At 38.6% G+C, this 14,984-nt stretch overlaps 1 protein-coding gene across 3 annotated transcripts; it reads right to left on the bottom strand.

Annotated features, from left to right (window-relative positions):
- Positions 1-1,266: 1,266 nt before the first annotated feature.
- LOC139117110 (myosin heavy chain, clone 203-like) lies at positions 1,267-11,637 on the bottom strand. 3 transcript variants are annotated; one of them, XM_070679950.1, is made up of 4 exons: positions 11,454-11,637; positions 9,177-9,602; positions 6,840-7,794; positions 1,267-5,324 (listed from the first exon to the last, which is right to left on the bottom strand). In XM_070679950.1, exons 2-4 carry the CDS (start codon positions 9,558-9,560, stop codon positions 4,342-4,344), a joined length of 2,322 nt encoding a protein of 773 aa, XP_070536051.1. In that variant the 5' UTR covers positions 9,561-9,602; positions 11,454-11,637; the 3' UTR covers positions 1,267-4,341. The 3 variants fall into 3 exon arrangements, with proteins under 3 accessions (XP_070536051.1, XP_070536052.1, XP_070536053.1); XM_070679951.1 differs by lacking the exon at positions 11,454-11,637 and adding an exon at positions 11,119-11,275; XM_070679952.1 differs by lacking the exon at positions 11,454-11,637 and adding an exon at positions 10,223-10,302.
- Positions 11,638-14,984: the final 3,347 nt, after the last annotated feature.

Below are 14,984 nucleotides of genomic sequence, written 5' to 3'. Positions count from 1 at the left end.
TCCAAAACAAGTAACAACTTCGACTCAAAGTATACCCTCTGAATATACCGGTACATAATCCTCAACGTGGAAGGACTGACACATCTGACCTATCTGTGCTGTATGACCTATCTGACCTTCCAAACTCTAATGTTTACATACTAGGGCAGTTCTAAATGATAGCAGAGAGGTTTTGACATGTTGGTACCAAGGCAGCAGTACAATGCGGTTTCTGAGTAAAACTATTCAACTTGAAGCAGGCATGCCAAATGGTATAATAATACTTATTTTCAGTTTTTCATTTTATTTATCTTCTGACATGTGCAAGAGGGTCAATCAATGGCCTAAGGTTTTGTAGGGTCAGACTAACCATTCTACTATGAAGCATGCAGACATGTTTAAAACTGTTCTAATTTCAATTTGTAAAATTCTATTGTGTCAGAGAAGTTTTAACGCATGGAATATTATGATCAGAAAATGTACTACGTAGTACTCGACAAAGATTCCCTAAATGATAAATTAAGTTTGTTTCAAACGTTGATCTATCATTTGAACCATAAAAAAGTGTTAGCCATCAAGTAGAATACTCCATCACCATCAGAAAAACAGCAAATGTGAGATAAAATTTCTCTCTCTTTTTGGATTAGTGTATAGTGATGTCAAATTTGAACCTTGCACAGGACTATGAACATTGAGTACATCAGTTGTTGCATTTGAGACTTTTGTCGATTGTAATTCCTCCATCAGCAAGTTAATAATGACTACGGTCATTGATATCTGTGATAACCTTGTCACACCAGTCATAGGCTGAGACAGTGCACAGGAACTGTCTGCATGTTTATTCTGAGCAACTATATGAAGCTGATATCATTGAAACTTAGCAGACATTCACTATCTTATGTAATCCCAATATTAGGGAAGTTCAGTGAACAAACCCATACTGCAGCAGTCCATGAACAGGCGATCTAAAGAAGACTGTATCACAGTTAGCTAAATATTTACCGATAAGTTTGGCTGTGCATGTCTTCATTCAAACACTATTAATTACAATCATCACATGAAACTAATGATGTTATGTTTGCTGTGAGAGCATGAAGCTATCTGAGACAGTTTCGGTTTCCACTTTTGAATGTGTGTATCAGTAACCCCAATGTGTATCAGTAACCCCTACACCCTATATGTATACACACTACCTAGTTGTTTTATTAAGAGTCTATCATGCTGTTACAAAACTGTAAACACAGAACTGTGAATGTATATGCTACAATGTATGTTTATTACCACCTATTTGAAACAAAATGTGGGAAAGCTTTCATTTTCGTTTGCTCCTTCATTGCAATCTGCAGCTCTGTTGAAAAAATGTAAGCTAGAGTGGACCTCACTACAGTGCAGCACTAAGCTAGTATATACATTGAGTATTTTGAAATACTCTGAGCATCTTGGACTTAATAATGTTTGTGACGTAGATCACATGGAAAACAGCTGCGAAAAAGTGCAGAACCAGATATTATCAATTACTGAATGGTTTCACCCTTACCACAAGTTAACAAGTGTGCCCCCTCAGCCGATTTGAAGTGTCGTTGACTAATCAATGTTCTCTGAATTGACAAATTTTACGTATGACATGCATTTGTAATCCACTGGGTCCCCTTCAAGAAGACTTCCCGACATTCAAAATTTGCCTCAGAGATTTCAGAAATCTTGGCCATCAGGAGGCACATCTGCAGGAGCATATCTGCACATTTCTCCCGATAAAACTTTTGTATCTAAATTTCTCTGAATTTTCACGATAATGTCACACTCTACCGATACAGCATCATCGTCTTTCTGATTTTCTAAAGCACAGAATCAGCTCTTCAAATACAAGTACAATTCAATAACAGCCTGTTACCATCCACTCTACATAACAATATACCAGTGGTTCAACAAAAGATATGTGATGCCTCCTACAAATCTGGTCAAAAGGTGTGCCAGGGCTAGTCGTTTGGATAATTTACTAGTAGAGAAATTAACACAGCACTAATATCGTCTACTTTCAAACATGATTGTGTGGTCTTCATAAACTAATGCTGCTGATACTAGTTTTGAGTTGTTCAGTTTTGCACCTTACATAACGCATCCTTCAATACACTTGTATCATGATTTATGAATTTCAAAACTTTACAGAACAGAGAGAAAATAATGCCAGGTTTGCAGAAATAATATTTCCTAAAACTTTTTGCACACAAACAAATCATTAAACGTAGCTTTTCTCATGTTTAGAGATAAACAAAACTAAGAGACATTTTGATATTATGAGAATAAAATCATCATTCAGTTTGTGATACTGTCCCATATTTGGGCAACAATCTACCATTCTGTGATGAATCAAAAGACATAATCATGTTGGCAGATATGAGTAAAATACTTTGAGATAAAGTACTTTGATGATGCAGTTCCCAGTATACACCAGAAATGTCATCAAAGTATTTAAACTCAATTCTAGCAGTCAATTTTAAACTAAAAACTAAATACAATGCAACTACTGATAATAGATTCAATATCCTTGAATTAAATTATGTGGGTTAACTTTTACGTGGGTTTTATACAAGGCAACATATTACACCTGGTATGTCTGCATGAACTTAGCAGAAAAAGGAAATGATATTTATGTCAGGTTCTGAAAATTATCATAACCATTAGGCATTGTGTGATGTTACATGATATTATTTGTGAACTTTGTGACACTGAAATTCAAAACATTTGCTTTCAACAAGGCAGATTTAGGATGCATAGTGTACAAAGTACAACTCAAAGGACTAGCTTTTGCAGCAAAGGTATAAGACCACACTGATGTTGTTATGAACAGAGAAGTATGTGTAAGAGTGGATATTATGATAAATCATCACGTCATTAGATACCGGTATACATGTCACTTATAAATACATGTTCCAATTGTCTGCACGGGCATGTGTGAAAGTCGGCTACTTACATTGAAAATAATATAAAGATCATTTTTACATAGTTCACAAGCATTTAACCCTTCCAGGCCTGACTTTCTGGTAACTTACCAGAGCTACCCCTATATACAGGGGTTTAGGCCTGAAAGGATTAAATAGCCGTCATATGGGAAAATGTCCTGCAAAATAGTCTTTCTAGCGACACTCTGATTAAGTCTGCAAGATATTTACCTGATAACAACACTGGTAGTAAAATTGGACATTGCACCTAGACTTCGCAATACTAATGTGGGCATACCAGTTGTGGTGCAGACATAACCAAAATGTACACAACTTGAGTAGGTAGCACTGAGTCTAGTTTTTCAGCAACTGTATTATCATGAATATAAATCACTGAATTACTCAAAGTCGCTCTGTGTAACATGTGATCATATTGCCACATGGGTGCCTGTTATCTTGTTACACTTGCAGAACAGACCTTCATTTTATACTTGAACATGTCACCTTATATGGAATATTACCAAGCAAGATAAGATGATTCAGTCATGTTAAATACAGAAATTGAAAATCTGCAATCTACCCACTCTATGTTATTCTACCCATCCTTTACAACATACAAACAAGACTTATATGAGACGTCATGAGGTTTACTTAGACTTGTCTTCTAGACTTGTCTTCTCTTGGTTAAAGTGACAAATTTCTCTTAATCTTGATATACCTACTGTATGGTACTTTCTGAATTCTCACTTTAAAGTCTGTTTTTTACTGAATTTTAATCTGTAGAAACAATCTGATTTCTGTTCTAATCTCTTGATTACACTTTCAGACAAACAGGCAGAAATGTTACATGTGGTTATTATGGTTAAGTATGACATTTTTCCCCATAGGGGTAACACAGGGATAGCGGCCATTTTGAATTTCATGTGTAAGTAAATATCGGGTAATTTGTTTCTCTTGTACCAAATTTTGCACAGTGACCCCTCACTTAAATCACTGATTTTAAAAGGGAATTGTTTAATGTTTCCTTGAAGAAAATTTGAGCAAAAGTTTAACTTTCAATTTCGAGGTGTGAGCTATCTTAATGAAAATTTAAAAGTAACAGTAACTCTCTCTAATATGATGGGGTAAATCTGTGATTATATAAACAATTTTGAGTAAATCATGTCGGGGAACACAACCTGTGGGATTTTGTAAATATCTGTGTGTTAATAGTACTGAGGATTTTCCGTATACAAGATGTAGCCCAATGCCTGATAGATTAATGGTATAATCTATTTTTTCCATTTTAAATCACTTGTGGTTATTTGTAGGAGCTCAAAAATTTTTGTTTGTAGGATATTCCTCTCAATGCATGCAATTCACAAAATAGGTGGCATAACAGCTAGAAAGAATAAGGAACACATGGGATAACACATCTCCCTGGCTAAACCATTTGGAAATCATCCTCTGTGAAATGATCATTGACGTGAGCTGAGAAGTCCTCGGCAGAAATGGACTTGGGAAAGAGAGCATAGCACATTGGGCACTCTCTCACATCTTCGTCCTCTTCTCTGTATGCTGCCCTTACAACATCAGTTTCACCATAAGACGTTTCAGTCACTTGAAATCTTCCGTCATGTCTCTGGAATTCTTCTTGATGACCTTCATATGGTTGCCCTGCTTGGATGGTCATTTGTTCACCTTGCTGTTCTCCAGTCTGTTCTGAGTGTTGCCAATAGTTAAGCTGGAGCTGCTCTGCCTGTTGCCAATCACCAGCTGGATTGATCGGATTCAAGCTAGACTGTTGGTTGGCGCTGCTGTTATCAAGTCCTAGCTGGCTCACATTGCCCTGGGCAGCATGGCGTCTGCTGAGTCCATCCGCAACAGGCTTGTTGCCAGATGCCCGTACATCCTGCCCATCACGCTGATACTGACTACTCCCTCTGGTTATCAATGTTGTTTCCTCGCTGTCGAAGAACGCTGCCTCTCCAAAGCCTTGTTGCGGGCTTCCTTGGGGAGTTGTTCTGAGGTCTTCACCGGGGAAACTGCCACTGTAGTCCACCGGTGGTTTAAGCTCATCTGGTCTGGGATGAAACGTGTATTTGTCAACTTTGATAGGTTCAGGTGGTGCTTTAGTAGTGCCTTCTTGGTAAACCCTACCGGCCCCATACAAGTCCTCATCACTTGTATCTTGTTGATCATCCTGATATCTGTGCACTTCATCACGGCTGCTGTGAGTGTGAGGTAATTGTAATTCCTGTTTTGCTGGCTTTGGCCTGCTTTCACCCATAGGGCACTGATCATCGAGTTGTGCTTCCATCATTGTTTTGTCTGTTTTAATGTCTCCAGTTTGGTTTTCACTTTTCTTTTTCAGGGTAAGACTGACTGGATCTGGAGGATAAACTGTCGGACCGCCATGCTGATCAACTAGAAAAAAATATCAAACAAACATTGTTACATGCCATGAAGAGCATAACAGCCCACCATTACATTTGACCGCCCACTTCTACCATGCAATTGTGATGTTTGTGAACCTTCACACACAGCATGGTCATGAATAATAAAATCACCAGTATGATGAAAGTTCTTTTCACTTCATTTTCAACAAAACTTCACTTAAGTGGTTGTCACCAGGGGCAAAATAGCTAGCAAAATGCTGAGTCAGCGTTAACCCTTCTGAATTCAGTGTCATAATTAATTAAAGTAGCAAGTTGACTGAATGTTTCAGTTGCTTACTACAGATTCTGTTGGCACTTGCATAGGAACTTCTAAATAGCAACAATCTACAGAAAGGAAAATGCCTTTAACTTTACTGATTATAGTACTTGGTTCAAAAAAAGCTCTTAAGCCTGTACTGCTGTCTACGCTAGTAGCAATTTACCTTATTGCTGTTATTGATTTTTAGACTGGACAGTACATATGAAATTATTTTGATATTTGATCACATAGCATGACACTACCTTACTGATGGACAATGTTTATACTTACCATAAGTTGTTTACAAACAATAGCTAGTCTACGCTACCCAGTAACTATCTACTGATGAAGACACTTCAATTATCTTTCTGTATGTTTGTTTCAAAGCAGGCTACTCGGGGGAAACATACAGTGGCATACTGTAGCAAACTTTGAAATACCATTTCTGATACTGTGTATTAAGCTACCATGCATGTATATATCTCAACTGTACACTGACGAATCAAATCTACAGGTAGCTGAAATCTGAGTTCATCTACTCTCACAAACATATAACTGAAGAAGAAGTGAGCTGATTGGTGACTGTCTGCTTCTCACAGTTTATGAAGTCTGATGGAACTCATGCTGGCTTTAAAATTACAAACTTTACCCTGATACCTAGTAACAAACTAGCGAAAGTCAAAACTCATTAATTATTAAACTCCTACAGTCAAATTACAAACTTTACCCTGATACCTAGTAACAAACTAGCGAAAGTCAAAACTCATTAATTATTAAACTCCTACGGCCAAAAATGTGTTTTTACATAGCACAATAGTTTCTCTGTGCAATAAGTTTCATACAGATTTGAATTTTAATCTTTGTAAAAGAGGCAATGTACGGTAAGTTCTACCAGGTTAGCTGCAATAATTGTAGCCATGAGGCCTTTGTTTGCCGTCTTGGCTATTTAGCCACGGGCCGGGCTGAATAGCCAACATGGCAAACAAAGGCCCATGTGCTACAATTATTGCAGCTACCACCCAGTATATATAGAATGGGTATTTTGTATGTTTGCTTGTAAGTTTACTTTCTAAAGAATATACCAAAAATTTTACTGTAGTTTCGTCAAGACAGGTAAACCATCTTACTGAGCCACAAGATACTATCGTCATTAAAAAGTACAAATAAAGTTTTCGTGATAACAATGGCCACTTGTTTTCCACATGACCGTTGTATGGATTGATAAAATATTTAACATAAGCTTACCTTCCTGTGTTGGCATGGACAAAGGTTTATCTTCACGCAGTGGCTTGGGCAGCGATACCATCTGCCCGGCTTGATCCATCAGTATTCTTATCAGCTGGTTCTGTTCGTCTACTTTCTGCCGTGTCGACACAACCAGTTTACCAATTTCTTCCATGTGCTCCATAACATCTTCCTCGGGGGCACCGTCGACGACTAGGTCAGGATCATCATTCGGAACGTCAGTTTGAATTTCTTTATCAAAACTCTCTGTTCTGCTTTCTTGTTGGTCACCAGACAGGCCCTGAGCTGAGGTGCTAACATGACTTGGGGCAGAATGCACAAGTTCTTTACTATGTTCTACCTCTACTTCCAGTGCTTCGATCTTTTTCTCATAGCTAGTTTTCAGGTCTTCAAATTCTGTTCCGAGTTTTAAATACCTTTGTTTGTATGTCTCTTTCATTTCCTGCTCTTTGCATAAGGTACTGTCAAGATCTTTCAAGTCTACAGTTAGACTTTTCACCCGAGCCGTCAACTGATCATTGATATTTTCGAATTCTTTAACCTTACTTTCCATATCTGAGATCTTTTTCAAGTGGCCCACTTTTTCGAGAGATCTACTTTCTCTTTCCTTTTTGAGTTCTCTCTGCAGTGCCTGGATCCTTGCTCTGAGGCGCGGCAGCTCCTCCTGCAGGGAATTCAGCTGTTCGTGTACTATGTCAGATTCTTGCCTTCTGAGAAGGAGTTCACTCTCATAATTTCTGAGCTTCCTTTGCAAGTCATTCATGTTTTCTTCCTTCTCCCTCGGGCTGCCTTCACTCCTAGATGTATTTGAAACAGGAGGTGCATTTGTATGCCCTCTTTCGGAAAGCTGAGCCTTCACGACATCAGTGTCCTCTCCAAGCATTATGCTTTCAATCTGCATTATCATTTGCTGGAGAGAGTCTTTCTGCATTCCATGCGTTTCCAGTTCTTTCATCTACACGGCAGCATAAATGATGAGATACAGATGTTATCGCTCAGAAAACAAACAAACAACACAATCAACCAATAAGGTTAAGTTAGCTGCTGCCCAGGGGGAAAAGAAACTGACATTGCAACCATATTCCTCACAATTGCTGTACTAGAGCTCACAAGCATCAATTTTGAAAAATGGACTGAAATATAAATGCAACACATGATAACTTTAAGTACAACAATTTTTCCCTTCAGAATTTTTTCCGTCTACATACCAAATGATGAGCATTATCATAGCAAGTGTGAGATGACATACCGTACATACGGCAAAAGATTTATGATTGTGTACCTGATAGTTTCTATGTCACAGCAGTGTGTCATTCTGATCGTCTTGATACTTTGATTTTTATGCCAATTTTGAATGACTTTGCCTACAAAGGGTTATTTTACCTGAAGCACCTGTGACAGTAACTTTTGAAAATTTTATGCAGCATTATTGTTTAAGCCCCTGTCAGCTGAATTTTCTTTCATTTTACTTACCAAAAAAAAAACCATCTTTTCATCAGAGAGATGTTTCTGATTCCCATTTTTACGCCATATCATCTTTGACAATGTCACTTTTTCAATCCTTGGTGACAGATTCAGTTGATTGTTCAGTATTTGTGAACTTGCTCAAGGGGCAATACCAGTGTATGACTTACACATTGAACATTGTGTTTAGTTGTTAGAATCGAAGTTGCACATTTGCGGCAAACACCAATGTTTGAAAACCTTTCTGTGGGCACACTTCTGTAAGTAGTCATGATTACCCAGACTGCTCTGCTGGGCTCTCTTCTGGCAGCCCCTACAGTCGGGGGAAATCCCATTCAAAAATCTCAGAGCTAAGATGGCCGATCGAGACAAGAGTGATGCAGCTTGGAGCACCCTATCTAAGATGGCAACCCCCCCCCCACCCCTGCCAGTGGTTAGTCTCGGTTACCAAGACTGATTAGTGGTGCTGTCTTCTGGCTGGAAGAGAGCCCCGCAGAGCTGTCTGGGTAACTGGCCAGAAGAGAGCCCCAGAGCACTCCGGGTAACAAGGACTATTCTGTATTTTCACATGTTGCTTTTGATTTCAAACCATCTTATCGGGAAAAAATGCAAAAAGATACAGCTAATTGGGCTTTAACCCTTTCACCACCATGGTTTGTCCCAAACCCATTGTAATCAATGGTGAGTGTGGACCTGTTTACAGGGAATTAGGGGTGAAAAGGTTAAAGGTATTAACATCAAAATCTTAGCCTAAAATCTGAAAAAATGAAATACTGGGTATTCAGCTGGTCAACACAGTGTAAGAGTGACATATTTTCATGACTGAATCAAGGTCAAGATGGCCATCATGGTACCACCAACTGGATAACTTACATAACTGTGTAGGCTCTCCAGATTTGTCTTCATCTTTCTTATCTCCTGTGCATCAGGGTTATCCATGACATACTTTGAATATTGTTCTAACAATTGTTTGCGGGATTTTTCAACTTCGTGCAACTTCTTGGCGTACTTCCGCATACAATTTTCTGTTTCTGCTAGTTTTTTCTGTATGACTGAATTCGCATCTTTTAGGAAGTGGTAAGCTGTTGCCAATTGTTGTTTGTCCTTTGCAGTGATATCACCGTCACTTAAGTGTCTGGATTTGACTAGCTCATCAGGTTCTGATATTACACTGAAATCACTTTCGAAGATGCTACTGCTTGAAATGTCACCGTCGCATTCTAATGCATCACTGAAATCCTTGCCACCATCTGCCATGCTTTTTCTAATTTTGAATTGCAATGAGACATAGTTTCATACCTGCAAAAATGATTCAACAAAAATATTTCAAAAGCTGTTAGCATGTACATCAGTTTTCTACTTAAAAAAAGTTAATGTGATACTTTTACCCATATTGAACTCTCTTGGATGATTTTATGTTTTCTCCCGTAGTCTAATATGTACACGTACACACCTCATAGACCCAATGTGAAGTGAATGTTATACAGCAGAAGTGTTCTACGGTGTAAATTGGTGAAATTGGGTGTATGTTTTAGAATGACGTCCATCAGCACTACAATAGATTGGAGCAGCTGACATGGTTTTGTTTATCTGCCAGCTTTATACCAGTTTTATATCCACAAATGCTGTCATGCAACCACAGGCAAAAAAATTGAGTGACCTTAGTTGATTGTGAATGACAATAGGTGTACTGCAAATCCAATTAGATTAACAACAGATCTAGAGAGGGGAGGACAGCAGAAGTAAAAGACCATAAGATGATTGCATAAACGACCAGTCACGTTCATCTGATTTCAATCACATTGCTGCACATATCACATCATTACAGTGTGTATACGTGGAAGTAGTTGCATTGAATGGAAAATTAGCTTTAGCAAGATCATGGAGGTACTCTATAGTGTCTTCATAACAAGACATACCTCAGACGGAAACTTGCTGGCTGTGATGTAAGTTCTATCATACCATCAAGAGCAGAGGACACCAAGGTTGAAATTGTCATAAAAACGCCTCCAATTTCAACACTGTTAAGGAAGTTTTTAAAATTTACTTCACTGAAACTGAAAAAACTTCCTGTGTGGGAAACACACAAGAACGGACACAAAAGGTTTAGGAATTAACAAAGAAAGATAGAAATATTTTGAAATGCATGAGAATTTCATTTTACTAACAAAGAGCTTTATATGCTTCCTCATGGTACAAGCACAAAACAGACTATTGTGCTGTGAAGTTCTTTCTGTTGGCCTTCTCTCTGTGCAATAAAAATAATGATTATTGTTATTATATTATATTAATGCATTGGCATGAATCGTCTTGGCTTACCAGCTGATATTTCATCTCAACGGCGAAAGATATTGCTTACAATTTCATCACTATACTATGTGCTTGAAACATTGCTGAACGTTGCCAGGATCATTAAATAGCAACAGGAGATGGCAACGGGGAAAATCCCTTCTGTTTATTTTGGGTAATGATGATATTCTTTATGAACGTGCCCTAAATGCAACCTGTTCAAATAAATTAACATGTACTGAAACTGCTCACATCCTGTTGCGAGTTAAAATTATTGAGAATATGGTGAGAACAACCAACACCATATTATGTTACACTTGTGATTTTTTCCCTTTCGTAATTGTGTATGAATGCCATGGCAAAGAGATCGATCGTTCAACATAGACAATCTAAAGAGAAAGTAAGTCGAAAAAGAGAGACGAGCTTGACAAGGAACGTACGCAATGTTCTAAATGACTATTAAGATGTTCTCCGTTCAAATCAACGAAGATCATAGCCATCGATTACTGTTAGAAACTTACAGCACCTTTGCATTTCCTAAAAGCGTTCTTGTCCAATGAAGTTGTCGCACAGGTGATCAAAACCCTGCAGTGTTTTCTCGACAGAATCAGTAGCTTACCAAAATCACATGGTAGTTATGTGACTGGCGCACATGGTATTGCCACATAAAAAAGTGTCAGTGACCTCAATCAGATGCCTCTTTTCACAATAAAAGGGCGTGTTTTACAAGGAATTCATGAGTCATATTCATCAAACTTCATTTGCCTTTTTTGCCAATTGAAATGTAAATCAGGGTGGGCCAGCCCCGCTTTGCAAATGCCGCGCAGCACCACAACGCAACTTAGTAGACTAAATGCTAACCTCTCAGAGACGCATTCTTGCACATCCGCGATGCACTGAAACTGAGATAATTTACTCTTCTCAAATTAGACCTCATACAATATGGTACAGACGGACAACCTCAAGGCATCGTCACCTCAGAACAATTCAGCTGGTTCAATGGCAAGAGAACGTACCACAAAATTACTTGATAGGGAATTCCCCTAACCTTTGACCCTTTCAATAGGCTCATACCAAGACAAAATTTATCGAAAATATGGGATTGATTTCAGTCGATATAATTTTTTAATAAAATTTCGAATGACGGTCTATACTTACTGAACATTTTTTATTAAATGCTCTCTTTATCCACTTAAACTGCAAGGTAGGACTGAACCCAGTACATTTGTCAGAATCAGCCTCACCATCACCATGCTTTCGGATTCAATATTTCATTTTTCTAGATAATAAATAATACAAATTCCACCGGCGGATAGAATCATTGGTGCTTGTATTGACATTATTTTGATACTTGTTGACCGCCTTCATAGACATGCCTTCATATATAAACGCCTCAGTACCAACGCTTACATGAACACATGTGCTCGTCTTCGTTTACTAGGTGACGTTCAAAACATCTCTGGAGGGGGTGGGTGGAATAAGGTTTCCTTGTACCCGGTACCCCGTGACATATTTTCAAAATCAAATACCCCTTTCTGCCCATGAAGAAGATAGATTCCCCGAATGCCTTAAGCCTACATGTTGTTTCTGTAAATACACTAAAGCTCACCGTAAAGTAGACAGAATGTCTTAGAAATATAATTATAATTATGAAATATGAATATGATTAATATTGATGGGAAATATTTCATAGGGATAGGCCTAGGCCTTTAGCTTCCCTTCTTCCCTGCAAGACTGGAAAAATTGCTGAACGTGTATGAGCTGCATTTTACATAGCAGTCTACGGCTCGTCAAACAAACAGTGTACTTATAAAAAGGGGCTATTATTAAAAGGCCTAAGATTGTTTTGTTGTTGTTGTTGTTGTTGTTGTTGTTGTTGTGTTTTTCGCCTACTTATTTCGATTTGCCAAGCAAATCAATATCACAAGATAACTATCCCTACCGTATCCGTATTATTGAGCATTAACTCTTTTTATTAGCTTTTTGGCTTTATTGTAGCCCTAATTATAAAGCCCGGCGCCCACATCCCGAAATCCGCATTTTAACGCTTCTGGTATATTTACCTTCGTGAGCTTTCCTCCACGCAAGTCTGAAGCAAGTTCATCGCCGCAACAAAGTTTACATGGGCAATCCAATTTTTCGATTTAGCACAGGGATGCATGGGTACATATCTCAGAATACTGTTTTCGGTATTTTAAATTGGGTTTAACATTTAAACATCAATACTGCTTTTCTATGTGAGTTTCCTATCTAGAGGAGACACTTTCTGTATTTCGAACCCCCGGTTTGAAGCACTGAAGTAGCACATACACTCAAATTAGATTTTGTAAGTTTGAAGTGTCCGATGACTATTCTAATCCGTTCACGAGCCATTTTTTGGAAAAAGTACGCTTTTCATTGACGGTGAGGATGGGAAGAAAGCAGCTCTTTTCCGTACTTTTGGGAACACAAATAGATACCTGTATTTCTCATGCCCCTAAAGGAATTTGATGCCAGTGAATGGACGTTCACGCACAGTGACTCGATCGTCCACGGTCCCTCCACAAGATGGATAAACAGGATAAATCGTGGGCAAAGTGTAAGACCATTGTATTGTTTTTCTTTGTTCTGATCACACATGCTCGCCGTGTTGCTTGGATAGTCGATCGAAGGCCGGATGCTGCCGAACATAGGTAGCTTTTCGGCGGCATTCAGCATCAAACTCTCGGCAATTCTAATAGCTAATACCGAGGTTCGGCCCACGGCCTTTGCGACCATACACCGCACACTTTACTGTCGAGCAATATTGCGAACACCAGTGGGTCTTATGTGGTTGGTGACACCATTTTCTATACCGGTATTGAATGGTGATGATCCTATTAGTTATGCCAAAAGCTTGCCTTTCTGCGGTTTTCTGCCTATTTACCATATTTATAACCACCCCAGTACGGGTAGAATCATGCTGTGGAGTATTGTGTTAATCGTAAGGGCAAAGCTTGTCTATAAGTTTTTGTGTGATTGTCAAAGTTCCATAGACATTTCATTAAACTATCTATTGTGCAGTTTTGTGCCCAAACTGTGTTGTAAAATTCACCCCTTTAATTTCCACTTAATAACCACCCCGAATGCTCTCGGACTTCATTTATATTCCTCTGTTTTTATTTCCCAGGAGTATTTGAATCTATTTACTGAGTCACAGGTAGATAGCTACAGCACAGGTACCCATCGGGACAAAGTGACCATTTAAATGAATATTATAATTAGGATTTCACTTAACATCAAGCTTCTACCATGCAGCGGCTTGATGCTTTACCCCAACCAAAATCTACGGTCGTCTCCGTCCTCTATGCAAGGCCAATTGCGAGAAACGCCTCGTCAAAATGACAGATTGATTATAATACTTGTATTTAGACTATATTTGAATGACTTTAGAGGACGAAAGCATGTGAAGAATCGACAAAGAATTAACTTTTAAAGTTCTTCACAATATTGGCATCATTTACAGGTACATATTAGCTTTAGACCAAAGAAAACATACTCAAACATCAGAACACGCAAACAGCATATAGACATGTTCCAGACAGAACCACATCCCACTCTTCAGCTACACTCAAGGGTTTCATTGAATCTGAAACTGTTTTCTATGCATTCGCACATTCAACAACAAAAGCGACTTGACACAAAGAGTTTAGGCCTATAGGTACATATAAAAACTATAACCTCGACAATTCGAACAACATGCAAACAAAACAGATATAACGGCAATACCAAATAAAACATTTGCAAAAAACAAAACCACGAACGACTGGTTTTTATGTCATACAGTCAGTTAATCGAAACAACGGAAATCAAACAGACACTGATAGAAATCTAGATGTGAACTTAAAGACGAAAGCAAAACCCTGGTCATCGCATACAAAAGAAATAGGAATATCGGCGACACAAGTATCGATCGATTTGAAAATTTAAATGTCATCCAGCCCATATGGAAGATTCCCCTTCTTACACATCATGAAATCTTCGTTCTGTCACTACAAAAAAAACTCTCCTATGTGCTCTCCTGACTGCAACCTGCTATCCCTTCGTGATTTCCCTCAACTGTTTGGCAACTTCCCAAAACAACCGAAAACCGATGACACTCTCCCTGCCCGCCCAAGATGCCCACTGAGCATCTACGTGACCGGTCTTCATGTTTTCCTCCGACTGATGAGAAATAATTGCCCGCCAGCCTGTTCCTAGTCCGACTACACGAAAAATGATTGCACGGTTCTGGAATTGATTTGCGATATGTAAGCATTGTCCTGCATCAAATTATTTTACCATATACAAAATGGTGCGATTTTTTTCTCGGTTGCAAGTTAACGTGCGGCTCATTAAAATACCAACATATCACTCAGTGCCTACAACTGCATA

This window comes from Ptychodera flava, chromosome 18 (genome assembly GCF_041260155.1).
Source record: "Ptychodera flava strain L36383 chromosome 18, AS_Pfla_20210202, whole genome shotgun sequence".
NCBI classification, from domain to species: Eukaryota; Metazoa; Hemichordata; class Enteropneusta; family Ptychoderidae; genus Ptychodera; species Ptychodera flava.
The sequence above is the reverse complement of the archived record's forward strand: the minus strand, read 5'-3'. Positions and strand labels throughout refer to the sequence as shown.